Genomic DNA, 17,999 nt, shown 5'->3' with positions numbered 1-17,999 from the left:
TCAGCTTTTTGCAAGATGAAACTTATTGTGAAGAACCCTACAGAGATGTCAGTGCTACATTTGAAAGTTATCCTTGCATGACCCAATTATTGTCCTTTTCCCTCTCTAAGTATTCATAAAACTGTGGTAAGACAGTGTGTCAAGTGAAGGCACAGGCCTGTTCTGTAGAAATGGCAAAGAACAAACAGAAATGGAAATTTTGAATAATGCCATGAATATTTGCACAAAAAAAATCAATCAATATCAACAGAAAGGAATGTCAGTGTTACAGGAATAGCTGAGAGTCTTGCACAGGAGAAGGGAAGGTGTGTAGAAAGGGTGAGTGTATAGAGTAACACTAGATTTTTTTGGTGTATTTTATGCTAAGTTGGCAGGGGAAAGTGGACTACCCTTGTGAATATCATCTTTGGTTACTAAATTTCTGTATGCTTTGCTTATCCTGCCAGTACAAATTTGTTTGGATTAGAAAGGTTGCAAATCTTCATTGGTAATGGATGGGTTCGGAAGTTGGAATACAACCAAAATGTAAGTACCTTTGAAAATATAAAAAATGAAAGTTAGTGAGCAGAATAGGATTCATTGCTAACAAGTTAAGACTTGTTAATAATACATAGGCTGTATATTCATTAATTTTCATAGATATTCATACTTTGGTTTTTTTGAGTACACAGAGTCTTTATTTCAATGAATATTAAGTAAAGTCCTGTTATTCATAAAGGAAGTCCTCATGCATTGCAGCTAATGTTTAATCTTTTAAAAAAGTTGTCATTGTGTAGTTCAAGAGGATATAAAATGCTCAATATTTTTAGGTAGTGCAATGCCAAAGACAAATTCCAATTCCATATATTTTTTTTGATCAGCTGTCTACAGTGAATACAAGGCTATAGAAAACTAATAATGAAAGAAATATAGATTTACCACCATTCCTCTTGCTTATCCAATGAAGCAGCCATTACAATCAAATGTTATTGTCAGGTTTTCCCTCACTGTTTGTGATAGCTTTAGAAGAAAGTCCTCTGTATTTCATCATTTAAAGCTGCTTTATATGTACGTTTGCCTACAACAAAGGCGGGAGAGTAATTTTAATCAAATGTGCAATATTAGATGCTAATTGCAGCTCATGATGAAGCTTGAGGAAAAACCTCACAGTTTACCACACGGTTTTCTAGATGCTAAACATGCATTTTAATGTGAAAGGAAAGAGCAGAGAGCTCTCCTGTTCTTAAGCGACACTAAACCCAGGGGCTCCAGGATGCCGCAGCCGCACGCCTCGTAGAATGCAACGTGAAAAGCTGCAGATTAACTGTATTTAGATTCACCAGTTTGATGTAACATCAGCTTGCTTGAATTAATGTCCTGTGACAAGCCCTCCCTTGCAAACCTTTAGAAGCAAACTGTTTCTTTGTCGACATTTTTAAGCTTGGCTACAGCCTCTGATAGATTCTGCATTGTTTCTCACATACTGTTTTTTGGACAAAGTCGAATCATCATCTATGAAGGACTAACTACCCAAAGGGTATAAACGCAATTGCTAGTGGTTTATTCAGCTTTGACACTTCTCAGTGTGATCTTTACTGCCTTTTGTAAAACAAGCAGGCAAGGGAAAGGCTCCAGAGACTTTCTTCTATTCATTTCTGTAATAGTTTTCTTGCCACGGGAGGCTTAAGAAGATTTGTACTGCTTGCTTTCTTTTCATTAGCAGTGAGTGCAATGCTGTTGGGTAAGTTAATGTGAGAGACTATAAAAAGAAAAGTACAAGAATTTGGGGAAAAAAAAAAAAAAAAAGAAAGAAAAAAACAAATGTGTAGTTTTTCAATAAATTTTTAATGTTATTTTTTCTTGATTTATTCTGTATGGGGTGCAAAGAAAAAGAAAGTCGCATGTAACAGTTGAGATATTTTCAGTTGTTTCAGCTAGACGGAGAATTAGAAATCAGCTGTAGTCTGTTTCTTAAATGCAATACTATGCTTCACTGGTTTTTGGCAGCAGCATGTTAAAATTCTTGTTATTAGTCCAACAAAGAAACCTGATTGAATTTTCAACACAATCAGACTTCCTGTCTTGAAATGTAATAATATTTAGTGTATTCTTTGTATTTTTGTATGCAACAAAATGCATCAATCTTTGAGCCTTACTTTGACCATTGTATTGCACTAACCTTCTATACTTAAATTATCATTAAATGATTTAGTTTGTATTTCATTCTGAATGTTTATTTTAATGAAAACTGAGCATGTTTGTTGAGAAAATGCCAAGGTTTAGCAAATAGATTTATACTTTCCTTAGTACAATAGCTATTTGCATCAGATTTAAATTTGACTCTGTATAGAAGCACTTCAGTAGTCAGTTTTGTGTGCTGTGACAGTTAATATGTAAATCTATGCTATGCACCCAGAGGATAGCCTTTTTTTAAAAAAAAATAAAAATAATACTATACCATCGTTATTATTGTCATTTTCGCCAAATCTCTGTGCTCATAAAATTTGCTACAAACAATGCAGAATAGGTAATGAATATAAAGTAACCTTAGAGAAGAATCCTTTTAGAGGTCAAGTGATACAGTTTAAAATTTGTATCTGATGGACTGATGGATGATAACTTATGCAGGACATATATGTGTTAAGAAGAATGAACCTGATGATAAGTAATTAAAGAATTACTGGATGTTAAATCTCTGAACTTTTTAATCATGTTGCTCATCAGCAGCAAATGTAATCTTCTTTAATATTTTTGTTGTGTGGTCTGTTATACACGTTTGTTGTCTTTTCCTTTGTCCCCCAACACACACTTAAATTTCTGGGATATAAGGAATACGATAAAGACGTAGGAAAAATGCTCGTAACTCTGCTGAAACAATTCTGTAGGAATTATTTTTATGTTTTTTGAAGAGGATAAGCATAGCAACTATTCTCTGTCTGATAGATCAGAGGTTCAAGACTTATAAAGCAATTCTTAGTGAAATGTATGGTGTGGGTTTTTTAATGTCAATTTTTATTGTTTTATTCCAGAGAATTACTAGTATACTCTTTGACATTTTGAACTATTCAATCAGAGATAACTGTTGATACATGTAACTCAGCACTATTTCATATTTATAGAAACCACAGTACCTCCAGCCAAACTTGTCAGCAGCTCTGTTCTTTGATTCCCAGTTGCCCAAGAACTGTAGCTTGAAGCATTGTCAGTATGTGATATCATTAATCAAGAAACCAATTATACTCTGTTTTATTTTTATTTGCATGCACATGACTCCAAATTGCCAGTCACAGTTATTCAGCCCTCAGAAAACTCTTGTCACTGCTTGATGGTTTACTTGTATTCTATTTGTGTTGTTTTAATAAGACAGATACATGATTCACTGGAAGCTTGCATAGATCATAGCCTAAAAATTAGCCCTTACTCAAAATAACTTGTATAGGGAAGTAAAGCTCATTTCTTAGAGAAACATTTGACTCTCAGATGGAATTTATTATGATTTTGTAAGATACGCTTCTTTATTTTTTTTGTCCGGAAGGTATGCCTTTTCCAATAGATGACCTTACTGGTGTTTTATTTTTGTTAGCTATAGTAGCTTAGTAATGATTTGGAAAAGAGAACTGCTTGCCAAGTCTGAAAGTCTTCTTGGTCATGGTGCAGTAGCAGTTAGAGTTTGCTGACCAAATTCTGTCAGATAACTCTAGATTTTGTTCCCTGGCATAATAATCAGAAAATGTCTGGATAGCATGCGGGAGCAGATATACATAGAAGCATCATGTGAACACATTTTTAGAAATTTAATATGATTTATCTGTTGCTGTCCTTATGAAATGTACATTAGGGCTGTCACAGATATTGAATTGCTTTTTCTCTTGTATAGTGTGCATTGATCTGTCTTTATTTGAAGTTTGATCCCATGGTAAGCATGGAATAAAATACACCTTTTAGCACCTGTACAGAGTCAATTGATCACTGTATTATCTTTAGGCAATACTGCAACTACAGTGTGGAAGGCAGAGGAAGAAGGGAGAATTGCTACAGTGATCCAAGCTTGAAGTTTTTGGAACCATACCCTATAGAAGTATGCAGTGACACAGAGGTGCTTATACTCCAGAAGAATAATTCTGATTCACTCCACCTTCCTCCATCTTTCAAATATTTTGGAAAGCATTTAGCTTAAATAATGCAATTTAGTAACTTGAGAATGTCATTTGTAAACTAATAAATATGATAGGTGTATTTCTGCTTCTGCGAGGAATTATGTGGGCTTTTCTTTTTTCATTTTGAAGGTCCTTGCTACATACAGCTTTTATAAGACATTTTATAATTATACAAAAAAAATATTTTGCATAGAGTTTCAGCAGAATATAACCTGCAATAATTTTTTTTGTAGAGACTATTTTTAACAGTCTCCAAGGACTCTGATCAAGGTCCTTTATTCACTGAAACTTTCATTGAGTTCAATAGCCATTTTCATGATTAAAAGAACCAGTAAGAAATGTTGAGTAGAGTTAGCTTATTCAAATACAAGCAAATCATTTAGGGTATATTTTCATAGGAGAACTAACAGTCTAGTTATTGCACACAGAAGTAGCCTAAGCTCTCATGCAGTATCTGTGTGCCAAAAAGATGACATCTACTATTTTAGAGCTGTTTGTTATTTTGACATTATAGCTTCAGGCTACATTGCACTGGATAAACCCTTAATTTTACATAACAAATAATGAAATATTGCTGCTCCACTGCTTCTCTTCAAATGATTAAGAGAGACTAACTTTGCTTAACATCAGTATAAATAAATTCCTGATGCTATACCTGCAATTGAATCCTGCTGTCGATTTCTGAAATATGTGTATGGGATTTTTCTGCTCCCTGGAACATGGTCCTCATTATAGCACAATGAACTAAGAGTTAGTCATCTTGTCATATGATATGACAGCTTTTAAGGGAAAGAATAATCAAGAAATTGGCAAGTAGCTTGGGAAACAGTTCCTCATGTTCCTTGTGTTAATCAGGTGACTTCCAAGGGGACATGGGGTCTGGAGAGGACAGTGAGAGGGCCACAGAAAGTCCCAGAAAGGCAATGAGGAAACCTGCATGTACCACAGTATGTCTCAAGAGAGAAAGCTGAAGAGTTTTGAACCAGGACAGAGAAGTATGGGAGAATGAAGCAGACTTTGTGAGCTGGGAAGCTTGCCTGAATCTTGGCAGAAATTGAAGATGGATTGTGGAATCCATTAATAAAAAGGAAAAGCATGTAAGAGAATAGACCAGAGGAGATGACAAATGAGAAGGGCTTTCCAGAGATATGAAATAAGTCTCCCAGAGGTAAGAGCTGGCTCAACAGGAGCTGTAGTGGAGCTAGGAATCCAAATACACTGGAGGAAAAATAGTTTTGTTTCACTTTATAAAATCCCCAGGTAGAAGTTTTGTATTGTGATTTGAAAATTCCATGGTAAACCATAGCATCAGCTGAAGGCACAGAAGGCATCTGCAGGGCCATCTATGCCATTAGGCAGTATTACAGGGTAGAAGGATGCAAATGGATTCCAGTTCTTTCTGCTCTCCAAGATAACCGGAAGTGAGGCATCTTTAGTCTGAAAGTGATGTGCTTATGTTAGTGCGTATTGTCAACAACCAACTTTTTTGTGTCATGCCATGACAAATTGGCTACACAGGTTCTGGGCTGGAGATTTTTTATACCAGCCAGTGTGGAGAAAAAACAAGAGGGTAGACCTTCTTTGTATCATCCAGGACATTACCAGAGCACACCCTTGTGCAGTGTGATGTTCCTTTGAAACAACTGCAGACACAACTGTCTAGATTGGTGAAGTATACAAGAGAAGCATAGTCTACTAGTGCTTTCAAAGGAAGTTGGATAAGCTTTTTTATGTAAGTGTTTAGATAAATTATGTTTGCGTAGAGAAGATAGTATTGGACAGGAATGTGATTTTTGATTTCATATCAACAATCATCTGTTGTGGGATGAAATCTTACTTGTGTTTTATTAAAGTGGTTTACAATTAAAGGAGACACTTCCAATTTTCAACTACTCCATAAGCATGCTCAGGTTTCAACCTGTCTTCTATCATGGACTCTCTGCCCATCTATTGGATACTCCTGCAAAAGCTGCATTTCTTGACACGCATAAATGAATCAGGAAACTGTCTTGTAAAGAACAGAAGATGATAAATGGTGATCAGATGATTGCTCTGTTAATAAGGAGATGATGTGTGTTGCTAAAAGGTAGGTAGGTAGGATGCTAAGGACGAGTGCTAGTTGAGGATATATTATATTTGCATTGTTCAAAACCATAAAATTTGCTAGGTTAAAAAAAACTTTGAAACCAGAGTTTTTAATAAATGTTATAGGATTTGTTTTTCATTGACTTTGGAGGAGTCAAATATATGAATGGAATTTGCTGTATTAAGAGAATTTTCATAAGTGAATAAATTTCCCACACCATATGAGAGAAATGTAGTGGAAACCTCTATAATTAAAGACATTACATCTGTGATGCTTGTTAAGTTGTACAGTATTGTATTGAAGAGAAAAGTATTCTTTCAGATATATGAATCTACTAAGGGGCATTTTGCCCTGTTGTAATGAGAAGAGAATGCTGCAAAAAGTGAAATTATTCCAGTATATTATTGGGATGATAACTTCATATTTGAGAAAAAGAAAGTTATTTGTACAACTCCTTTATTATGTAAATTCAAGTCTTCCCAATAATGACATAATCAGCTCTTGATGTGCACTGTGGCTTCTGTGTCAGAGCTCCTCCTGGCCTACTCATAGCAGTAGTTTAAGAGAAAGACTTTGTATTGCTTTTACAAACAGGCCTATGCTTTCCAGGATTTATTTTGAAGTCCAGCTGGAGACTGCTATTTCTGCTATGTATTTTGCGTATTTCTGTTTATCCTTCTTTCTCGATGATTCCTCAGACATTTATTCTGCAGCCAGTTGCTCCTGTCGTCTTTTCCTTCCTCTAGAGCTGCAAATAAGAGCAGTTGCTGTAGCACATTCCTGTCCTGTGCTGCCATGTGCCGTGGATAGCATAAATAACTTACAGACATTTTTTATAGACTTAACATTTGAGATCAGGCTTTTCTTATATTTGCTTTACCACGTGGCAGAAACAGTCTAAATAAAAATGAGAATGAAAAGGATTAATATGTGGTTCAAAGAAAGGAAATTCAAAGCTAGAATGAATCTCTCATTAACCCAAGTCCTTTACATCAGATGATAAAATGATGTGTATGTGTATATATGTCTTATATAAAGAATATATATAGCTCAAATGTTTTAGATACACACTAAAAAAGAACAATTGCTGGCTAAGAGTAACTGTTGTCACATGGGTAAAGGTCCATAGAGAACTTTTCTTTGTAGAAAGCAGATACAGTGAGGTCTGACAGGTCTTGGTAATGGTTTCATGGGAGCAGTTGAAAACTTTAATTCAAAGCCATATTATGTCAAGCTGCATTCCAGCTCTAACTGCATTCCCAGATCAACAGGCACTTCTCTCACAGGCTTGCTTGAAAGATTTTAGCAAGGTGTTTATCTGTGATAAGTCTTTATTGCTACTGATATGGAAGGTCCTCAGTGACCAGCTAGAGAATCTAAGTCATTTGTCGTATTCAAGTGCCTTTCACAACTGCTCCCTTGAACTCAGTAGATTTATATTGTTCAGGCTTGATAAGTGTTTCATTGATCAGTTTTCTTTCTATGAAGAGAGAATGCAGTAGAATAGTATAATCTATGCTACTTTTACTTATGCTGACTGAGATTAATGCAACATAATGCATCTATTTTTTTTATGAACTTTCCACAGTCTAGCTCTCTGAAGGGGTACATTTTATGGTCTATTTGGCATGCTCTGTGTATCTGTTCATACTAGAACTGATATCCTTTTTATCAATGTCCATCTTTCATGTCATTATATAGAGTTTTATTTTATGGTTTTTAAAAGGAGAGAACTGGAATGGTATCCATTAACACAAAAGTCACTTCAGTTTCTCTGTCATTAGACTGACTTGGTTCAGCATCTCTTGGATGAAAAAGCTGTATAAATCTTTAACCTCTGTAGAAGTACCCTTTAAATCAATAAGAAGAATGGTAAAAGGATTCATGTGCTGCAATCACTTGAGAATGTTTCTGTTCATGAGGTTTGCGTCTGTGACCAGTCAAGCAGTTAACAAACGTCTGTGGCAATTAATGTCTTTAATATACATTTACTGGGTTTAACTAGTCTCCCTTCATTGACTTTTCAGCACAAAAAGAATAAATGTTTCACCTGCTCCCTGAGGTAGCACAAATTTGTTGTGTTATGGTGGGTTGGCCTTCTAAAAGTCAGGTATCTGTACCTGGTCTGAAAAAATATATAAGGTATGGGCAGATGATCAAAATTACTAGCATTCCTGTACTTAGTTACTGGTGAGCTTTAGCAAATGGTAATGTGCATGTTCTTACACAAACTGTATGCTGAAATTTAGCATCTTGAGTAACACTCAAAAATTTAGACAATGGTGAGAGGTTTGTTTTTTTTTAATCTGCCAATTTAAGCACCTATCATACAGCAAAATAGGTGTGTAGTAGTTGGATCTGGATTCCAGGTCAGTGCCAAAGAACTGAATCCTCTTACAGATTGCTTGGCTTTAAACGGGGCTTGTGCAGGGGAAAAAAGTCACTTGGTTTCTATCAAAGTATTTTGCTGCTCAGGATCCTTGGCGCTACGGAGGATAAGGCTGGTATGTGGAAAGAAAGGCTGTTGCCTTCTCACAGTTCTGAGGTAGGTAAAGCTCAAAAATATCTTGCAGCTATAACAAAAGAGAATAGAAGAATTCCTTTTCATGTCCTGATATTTCTCCTAAGTTTTACTTAGAAGAATAAAACAGTCCTCTGAAAAAATTGCATGAGAGCCTTGTTGGCTGGGAGAAGAGGAGGGTGACCTTTCTATATGAGCAAGTGGTAGCTCACTGGGGCTGGGCATGGCTGCTGGACAATCTGCTCTGAAGAAAACTAAGCAGCTAGCTTGGCATCAGGAGAGGTTTCTGGCACTGTTACTACTCCTGAATGAATCTGTTTGTGTTAGCTGTTAGGTATATTAATTAGTATTCATTTATTCTTTAATCAAGTCATTTTCTTCTTGATATATCAGAAGTACTTTTACTACATAGACATTTTGTTGTTACAGTCTCCTAGCAACAGAAACTTTTCTTAAGCTGACATTTGCTGTCTCGAGAGTTCTGTGTCCAAATTACTTTGAATAGCCTTAATTTTCCACAGAGTTTCTAAAATTTAATCAATCTCATCTTTTGTTCGTTTGATTTTCTAACAAAGGCATCTGATTAAGTTATTTTCTGAGCCTTGGTTGCAGTATCATCCTGAATGTATTTCAGATCATGGCACAAGAAAAAAATCTCTCTCATTCTGCCTACATCCTGAATGGGATATGTTACTAAGTTTTTTTTTTTTCTCAAGCATCCTCAGAATCATGATCTCAAAGAGGATTTATGCAGTTATTCTTTTCACTGACACAGAGCCTCTGCAGTTAACTGTTAGTCAAAGCCATTGATCATTGTTAACAAAATTTGTACCAGATGGTCTCCCTGCCTGACATTTGGAAGCAGCATTGGAAGGGAAGTTGAAATGTCTGTTTGCAAACTTCTAAATACTTTCTGTGGTCATAAGGGTGCTCTGCTTTGCATCTATATAGACAAATTCAGAGGGAAAATTTGGGAGCAGAAAAGTCACAAAGTCTTTTGACTTTATGTAAAACCGTGTCAGTGTGTGTCAGTGGAGAATGGCGACAGTTGCTCCACCATATCATAAACAGCAAGATCTCTGGATATATTACACCAAGCGGTCCACTGAATACTCTGCAGACTTATTGCCAGCTTTATTGCTCTGAGACTGGCTCCCACATATCTGCCTTGGATTACAGGCAGACTTGAAAGTGTTGACATCGTCAATGTGTATGCAGCAAGTACACATACAGGATGTATAACAGGGTTGTCCTATACCTTAAGGCCCTAGTCATGTGTGCTGTGGTCATGTTCAGGACTGACTGTCATGCAGTAACCAGATTACTGCATCAGTCTTCAAGGCTACCTGATGTTTGGAAATTCTTGACTAATGTGTATTTTCAAAATATTCTAGGATCAGTATTTCAGGAAGAAGAGAGCTTGAGTACAGGAAAATTTAGATGCATACTAGCCCTTGGACAGAACATCCTCATTGCTGATCTCTGAGTTCACCTCAACTCATTGTGATCAATATATCCATTGAATGGATAAACTTGCTGCTTATGTTGCTTGTTTCTGTTTGGCCTCTAATGGTTTTTATGCAGTCATAAACCTTCAGTTACTCCCACAAGATTTCTGTTGTGCTTACCTTTGGAACTGCCTGTGTGTTGCCGAGGACTATGTACTCCCGAAATGCAGATCCATTAGTTCCTGTCTATCACTTTATACACATATATAAACAAGAATTTAATGTAGTAATGGATACAGGTGTTATCCGTCTGCAAATAGGTCCATAGATTTCCATACCTTTTCATTACCATGGTGTAGACAGGAGTGATGGGTCTCTTTAGCTTGGAGGAGACTGAGGGGCGACCTCATTCATGTTTACAGATATATAAAGAGTGAGTGTCACGAGGATGGAGCCAGGCTCTTCTCAGTGACAACCAAAGATAACACAAGGAATTGCCCCTTGTGTGGGTATAAACTGGAACACAGGAGGTTCCATTTAAATTTGAGAAGGAACTTCATGGTGAGGGTGACGGAGCATTGGTACAGGCTGCCCAGGGGGGTTGTGGAGTCTCCTACTCTGGAGACATTCAAAACCCACCTGGACACCTTCCTGTGTAACCTCATCTAGGTGTTTCTGCTCTGGCAGAGGGATTGGACTAGATGATCTTTTGAGGTCTGTTCCAATCTCTAACATTCTGTGATTCTGTTTTTTCCCCATCCCTTGTTAATTTTCTAGCTTCCTAATAAACAACAGACAATTTAATTCCTGGCTTGTGACATTTTTATCAGGAAGCAGTTGCTGGCAGTAAATTTTGTGTTTCCCCCTCATGGTTTTGTACAAACCATACAAGTATTTTCAGGAAAGTGTGTGGAAGTAGTGTGGATTGTCTTTTTCTGTACAGTCTACTGCTTCCCTGGGATTCTGGCACCATTTTGGGATTGCCTAGTCTTTGTTATAAACCATGCAGCTCAGTTTATTGTTTTTTAAGACATACTGCAGTCACAGTAACAGGTTGTTTCTTAGTTATATTATGTTGCATAAATACCACTTTTTTACGTATGAAAATGCATGATGTTCTTCTGCATGTAGTAGGGTTGTGGTAATACTTTGTACCTTTCTGAGTCAAAATGTTTTGAAGTAAATTCAGGACCAGATATTTGTACAAATGGGAATTTAGGAGTGAGCTGGTTCTGGGTACTTGACAGTTACTAGATTGGGGAGACTTCTCACAATCCTTGCACTGGCTCACTATGGAAGCATGAAAAGGAATGAATAATTCTATAAGAAGACAGATGGATTTCCAGTATTAATATTGTAGATAGTTTTGATGATTTTTTTTTTTTTTTTTTGGTGGAACAATTTAATTTTAACACACTAAGATTTACTGATGGTAAGAGATTTCTTTTTTGGCATCCCTTGACTTTGCCAGTCATTGTCCTGGAACTACCTGAAAGCACCGTCTCTGCTGGACTAAGAAGAAAAGGAAAAAAAAAAGGAAAACCAGAACAGGTGTTTAGGAAACATGAAGTTTATTTCTTATTTTTGACTTTATATCCTTTAAATCACATAACATTTATTTCTACCTTTTTAAGTGCTGATATGTTTTTGCAAGTATATATTTGGGATAGGGTTAGAATCACATAGGGATGAAGTACATTTATTCACATGTGGGAAAGCCTGCACTGTTTATGTGTGCTTCTGAGGTCCTGCATTTTTAACCTTCTTGGAAGAAAAGAAGTAGAAACGGGCCGTTGCAGACCTTATTTCTCCATGTGAGAAAGTGTCAAGAAGGAAAGGAAATGAGTGAAGTTTGCACTCCTGTATAGATTAGAAGCTTCAAGTTCTTGTTATGTTCTTCTGTGGTTCAGAAATTCTGCGGTACTGAAACCAGAAACCCCTGCTTAATAAATAGTTGTTGATTAAGGAGATGGCTACTACAGATTAAAGAAGATGAAATTTGATCCATGAACCAACTTCCTCAGGCTTGCTTCTTACAGCCTTTCATTCTTCATGGTTGCCTGTACCAACTCATCTCTCAAAAGCTTCTTTCTCTCTGACCAAATGACTACTTTACCTCTAATTCTTTTTGAGGTAATGGCTTTAGGTTCCATCCCCATACTTACCTAGGTCTTCTCAGGACAAACTGGATCTCTGATAACTGTTTCAAATATGGGCAGGAGACTTCAAGATCATTCCTGTAGTACTTAAGAGAGTACTTCATTTTTCTGAGGCCAAATTCCTCTCCTGACGACAGTGCCTGTATACTGTTAAATCATGTCGCCATGACTGTAATATTCTCAGGACATGCCCAGTTATTATCAGACCTCCGCTTGGCATAAGCAGGAGGTTCAGTACTCAGATATGTGGTTACCCTTCAAAAATGGTAGATTCTTGGCTTGGAGAGGGCAACATTTTCTGCCACAGCAAGATCCAGACTCTTCCCTGCACTGAGAGTGATGATCAAAGTCACACCACGGGGTGAACTAATATGTTATAGCACTCATAGTCTTGTGGATGTTGAATTTTCAGAGGCCCCATAATAGCCTCTGGAACTTTTCTTCTGGCTTTATTAGCCAAAACCACACCTCCCTAGCTGAGATTAACATTTTCCAGGCCTTGGGCCTTACCTTTACCTGCATTACACATCTACATAAGACCAACAGTATTTTTGCCTCTTGGCAAGTGTTCTAAGAAAAGATATTACGCTTACCTCTCCCTCTAGCCAGCAGGGGCCAACTTAGTGACTTGTCTTTTTGAGAAGGCATGAGTTTAGCCCAAAACCAGTTGTCATGAGTGTTCAAGCTCCTCAGCAGAAGAAAGCTGAAGTGTTCTTACAATGGCTTGAAACCTCACGTTTGTTTGTTTGTTTGTTTTTTCTTATATAGACATGACTGTTAAATCTCATTGGGTCAGGTCTCAGGAATGATCTGACAGACTGATAGGGACTGTATGCCTTGAGAATCTCTTCAGACCCAGTCGTCTCTTCCTCAGGGTTGGGAGAAGAATAATTTTTTCCTCTGAAAGTCCTAGTGTGTTTTGTTTTTTTTTTTTCTGAAGATACTTAATGCTATGCATGCTCTCCAACAGTGTGAGAACATATTTAAATCTCTGTTTAAGGGGGAACAAACAAGCAAACACATCATTAGCATAAGACATTTAGGTAGCTTTCATCCTATTCTGCTTTCAGGTAAAATAGACTTCTACTCATTTTCAAAACTGAAGGTTTTTCTAAATCTTCAGGCACTGTTTGTGTGACTGTTTTGTTCCAGCATAAGTTTTCATTAAAAACATCAAAAGATGAAAAATAATAAAAGCATCACTTTACACTGAGAGATCTGCCATCATTTATGGTGCTTTATGCTGTCCATGCTTCAGTGATCTTTCATCTAGTAGATTAGAGCTAGGAATGACAGTATCTACTCAAGTTTAAAAAAAATCAGAAAAAAACCTCAAGCTTGTAACACAAACAAGTGTTATGCCAAATAGATCCACAGGTGAACTCAATTGCATTGCAAAAAAGGAACAAATAAATGTCTTTAATACTTTGGAATATCAAACAACACCAAAATGGAGATTATTAAGAACAGGTTACAGAAAGGAGGCTGTGATTGAAGATGTTCTGCATCATAGATACTTGCTGTATTTTGATTTCTTTGAAGTCTTATACTGCAGTCTGTGTCATCATTTATATGCATGTTACATTGTATTTTGAGGACTAGTTCTTCAATTTCAAGGTATATGAAACATACCAATACCATTAGACTAGTGTATCAGGGCAGCTGAAAAATTTTTGAAGTCACATGAAACATTTTAGTTACATTACTTGCAAGATACATTAATCTGCTTGGCTTCTACTATGAGCAGGGGTCAATGTATGGCTTCCCTCAGTAATTCTAATATTCAGAATTTATTAAATCTTCAGCTCTGGGGTTGATAGGTTTCATTTTTGTATTAATTACAGAGAATCTAGCAATACTAATTTGACCATTTTTCATATTGAAAAATTATCTTAATGTTATAAAGCTTTAAGGTCCATGCTTGTAGAAGTATGAGAAAAGATACAAATGGTGCATATATAAATTCAGGAAAAAACTGTTACCTAGTATTAAGACATGTATACTTTCTGCTGCAGAAGATAAATCAGGTATTGGGTTCTGATACAGATGTGCATTTTCTTTCTTTCTTTTTGAAGGTACACTGTGTATATTGTGAGTTTTCCTAAGAGTAGGAATTCACAAAGGGCTCTCACGTTGTCATCTTTGTGAGGAATAATAATGTAGTCTGAGGAGAGCTCTTGTCATGCCCTTGCAAACATTAGTAATTAATTTACTGAAAGATAATCTTTCTCTTGGAAATGAACTCCTGATAAACCTATCTGATGAAATCGCCCATCAATTCCTGAAATATATTGTTATCTCTTTGTGCCTGACTTCTGTTTCTGCCATGATACCTTATTTTTTTTTAAGCCATAGAAAGAAAAAAAAACAAATTTGTTTGACCTTTTTTTGAGAAGTCTAATCTGTTGTATTATGAATACAGCTTTGAAATATGTTTTAGTGTCTCTTTTTCTCCATGCATATTGGTAATACATCTTATGAGTTTAGGTGTTGTTTAGGTGTTGTTGTATCTCCCTGTTGTTCATTTCCAAACAGAACACTTTCCTTTTTATTTACTTGATCTGTTATTTACATCAGAAACTAACTGTGAGATGGTGCTGTAGATCTGAACCTGCCTTTAGAAGTCATGGGATTCAGTCAAATATCCACGATCAGCAACCAACTTTCTTTTTAAGTACTCACCCTAATTACTATTTATAGTTGATATAGATTACAGATAATAATGAACTCTTAGATCATTATTTAATTATTGTTGATCTTTGTAATGATGATGGACCATACAATGAAGTGATTTAACACAGTTTAATACTACCAATAATAACTAGAGTCATCACTTCAGATAATTTAAAACAGGCTTGACAATTGAAAGTAGTATTTGTGATGTTACTTTTTTATATTGAAGTTGATTATAATTAATTTTATGTGATATGTTTAGAAACACTGCTTTAAGCTAGAGCTTGAAGAACTCTAGCTTAAAGGCAAAAATCAGAACTCCCCCTATTTCAGTATTTAAAAATTAGAATTCTAATCCAGCAAAGCTATAAACTGAGCAGGAGCTATTACTTTTGTGAGTAATCCCACTCATTTCAACAGGATGTTTCTTATAGATAAGCATCTCCATTTATAATAAACTCATATATAAGGTATGTATCCCTATATTGCATATGGGGTGAAGTAATATATGAATCACTCTCAGTGATAACTCTCCTAATGTTTATCATAAGACATGATTTGGAATTCTTGACAGCATTAACAGAATTGTGTCTGTATGCAAAGCATTCAAAAAAATAGTATCAGTGTTTGGTTTCTGAGTCATGTAGGAGCTCACATGCCATAAATCTTAATTTTTATAAATTGTTTTACTTAGGCTGTTAGAAGCTTTTTTACTTTACTTATGGGGGTAGTTAATCAGTTCAGTATGGCAGAATGTGATATTGACTTATACTCTCCATAATGTACTTGAAAGGCATATTTTATTCCTGAAGAAGTAAATTCTCACCCAAACACCAGAGTGTGACTGGTTTTGATTGATTCAGGCTTGGCACAGTTAGGGAAGTGGTAAAATTGTCTTACGAAATATACCTTCTTCTTCACAGACTTGTTGACTGCATTCTGTGGTGCAAACTATAATACTGTGGAAAGCAGTGACATACTTTATTCATTTAGGGCGCGACATATTCAGATGCTGTTCATGAAAAGTAGCAGCCCTGATATCCTTCTTTTCACAATACTGTAATTGATTATCAACTTGTCAAAACATGGGTAAAGCTACTCCAAATAAATAAAATATCACTATCTTCTGAATAAAATATTTAAAAATTGAAATCCCCATTTTGTAACTGCAATAAGGTCACCCAGACCTGAAACAGCTGTGATGTTTTTCTTTGAATGTGAATCACTGATTTTTGTGTCACTTTTTCAGTTGATCTACTTATGTGGCCCTTTATATTAAGATCATGCCTTTCAGCTTGTAGAGATTATCTTATTACTCTGTTCAAGAAAAAAGCTAATACACTGTAAAGCTTAAAACAAAAAGAAGCAGTCCTAGTTAAAGTTATGGAAGCTTAGGAAAATCCTCCCAAGAAACAGGAGGGTGGGCTTCTTTTTTTTTTTTTTTCTTTCAAATCTGTAGTTTCTTGTCTTGACTGGGAAAGCTCAGTTCAGACTTGTTGTGAAGAATGTTGTCCTATTAAATCTTTACTTTCTCTGGAACATGACATGAAATGTCGACTTTCCCCTGTATCTTTTTATGAATGCATGTTGAGTCAATCACTTTGTCACACCCTCTACAATAAAAGTATTATTGTAATTCATATTTGAAGATCATATTGGTAGAGCTGTGATAGTGTTTGTGCAGTTGCTGTACCTCTGAATTTCGATTCTTTAAGAAAATTAATTAACAAGAAGTTTATGTCAGCTTTATGAAACTGATCGACATTTGCGGAAGAAAAAAGTGGTCTACTTTTGGGGGGGGTTTGATTGGCAAAAATAGATTTTCAAAATCAAACTTCTTTACTGTGTTTTGTAAAACAGGATTTTGTTGGTATCTTAGTACTCCTTGTACTTACATCTGTAGAAATATTCTTCATGATAATATCACTAAAAAAAAAGCCAGTTTATGTACTAGAAAATAGTCTGTCTCTTTTTTTTAATGGAAAAACATGTCTTGTGTGTCCCTATATTTGTTTCGTATTTGAAATATGTCGTTAACATTTCTGTTGTTATTAATGGTAGATATATACTTTGCCAATGAAGTAAATGTGTTCCTTTTGTGGTAACATCAAAAACTTAAATAGCTTTTCAAATTTGAAAGCATATGATTTGCTTTAATTTTGTGCCCTGAATTTTGTATTCTGCTGGTTAAGCAACGGACCTACAATTATCTGACAGAGGCTGCCTTCTTGACATTTTCCAGCTTATTTTTTATCCTCAAGTAGGGCTGTGTATTTTGCATAAGCTTTAGATAATCATGTAAACTAGTTGCATCATTTAAGTATTTTTTTATTTCAAATTGAAATACATTGAGGGTTGCATACATGAGCTTAAAATAGTTTTTGCAAATGTTGTCAGCTAATGTTTATCTTCATCTGATTTAAATTGCTCTTGAGTCTCCCTCACCTTTCCTATCAAGGCAAAATCTATTTAAATTTAAATATACAAAAATATGTGAACCATTTAGACTATATCTGCAGAAAATTAACTATTGACATAGTGTATGATATTTAATCCATACTTTCTTTGCTTCCTTTACTGTATGCGCTACGTCCTTGTTCCCATGTTGTGTTCAGCATTAGATGGAAATATTGGTACAGTTTCCCTGAAAATGCCAAGTGCACTCTAAAATGACTTACCGGCCTTCCTAAGGGTTAATGTTAACCACTAGTGAATAACCCTTTTTCTTAAGATCCTGGTGAACAGCAAAACTGCTCTCAGTTTTCTTGTAGGACCAAAAAGAGATTTACTGAACTGTCAGGTACAATAAATGTTAGCTGTAGATCACACTTAATTCAGCTCAGGCCAAAGTATTTGATGTATAATATAGTGCCATAGGTTGTGGATGCACAGAACATTTGAGAGACGAATTTTTGTGTCTCTCCTTCAGCTGTCATCTCAGATATGTCATATATCATTATCACTTCTAGCAACGAC

At 35.8% G+C, this 17,999-nt stretch overlaps 1 protein-coding gene across 4 annotated transcripts in view; it reads left to right on the top strand.

The window, feature by feature from the left end:
* ZNF385D (zinc finger protein 385D) overlaps nucleotides 1–17,999 on the top strand; it is a 428,245-nt gene that overhangs the window by 169,566 nt on the left and 240,680 nt on the right. The window contains exon 1 of one of the 4 annotated variants that reach the window (XM_021290321.2): nucleotides 1,175–1,720. The exons of the other annotated variants lie outside the window; for them this stretch is intronic. Coding sequence (XP_021145996.2) covers nucleotides 1,711–1,720 — 10 coding nt within the window. The 5' untranslated portion in view covers nucleotides 1,175–1,710. Of the gene's footprint in view, nucleotides 1–1,174; nucleotides 1,721–17,999 lie in introns of those variants that run through there. 4 annotated transcript variants of the gene reach the window in all.

Source organism: Columba livia, chromosome 2 (genome assembly GCF_036013475.1).
Source record: "Columba livia isolate bColLiv1 breed racing homer chromosome 2, bColLiv1.pat.W.v2, whole genome shotgun sequence".
Lineage (NCBI taxonomy): Eukaryota > Metazoa > Chordata > Aves > Columbiformes > Columbidae > Columba > Columba livia.
Note: the sequence above shows the minus strand (reverse complement) of the source record. Positions and strands in the feature narration are given on the sequence as shown.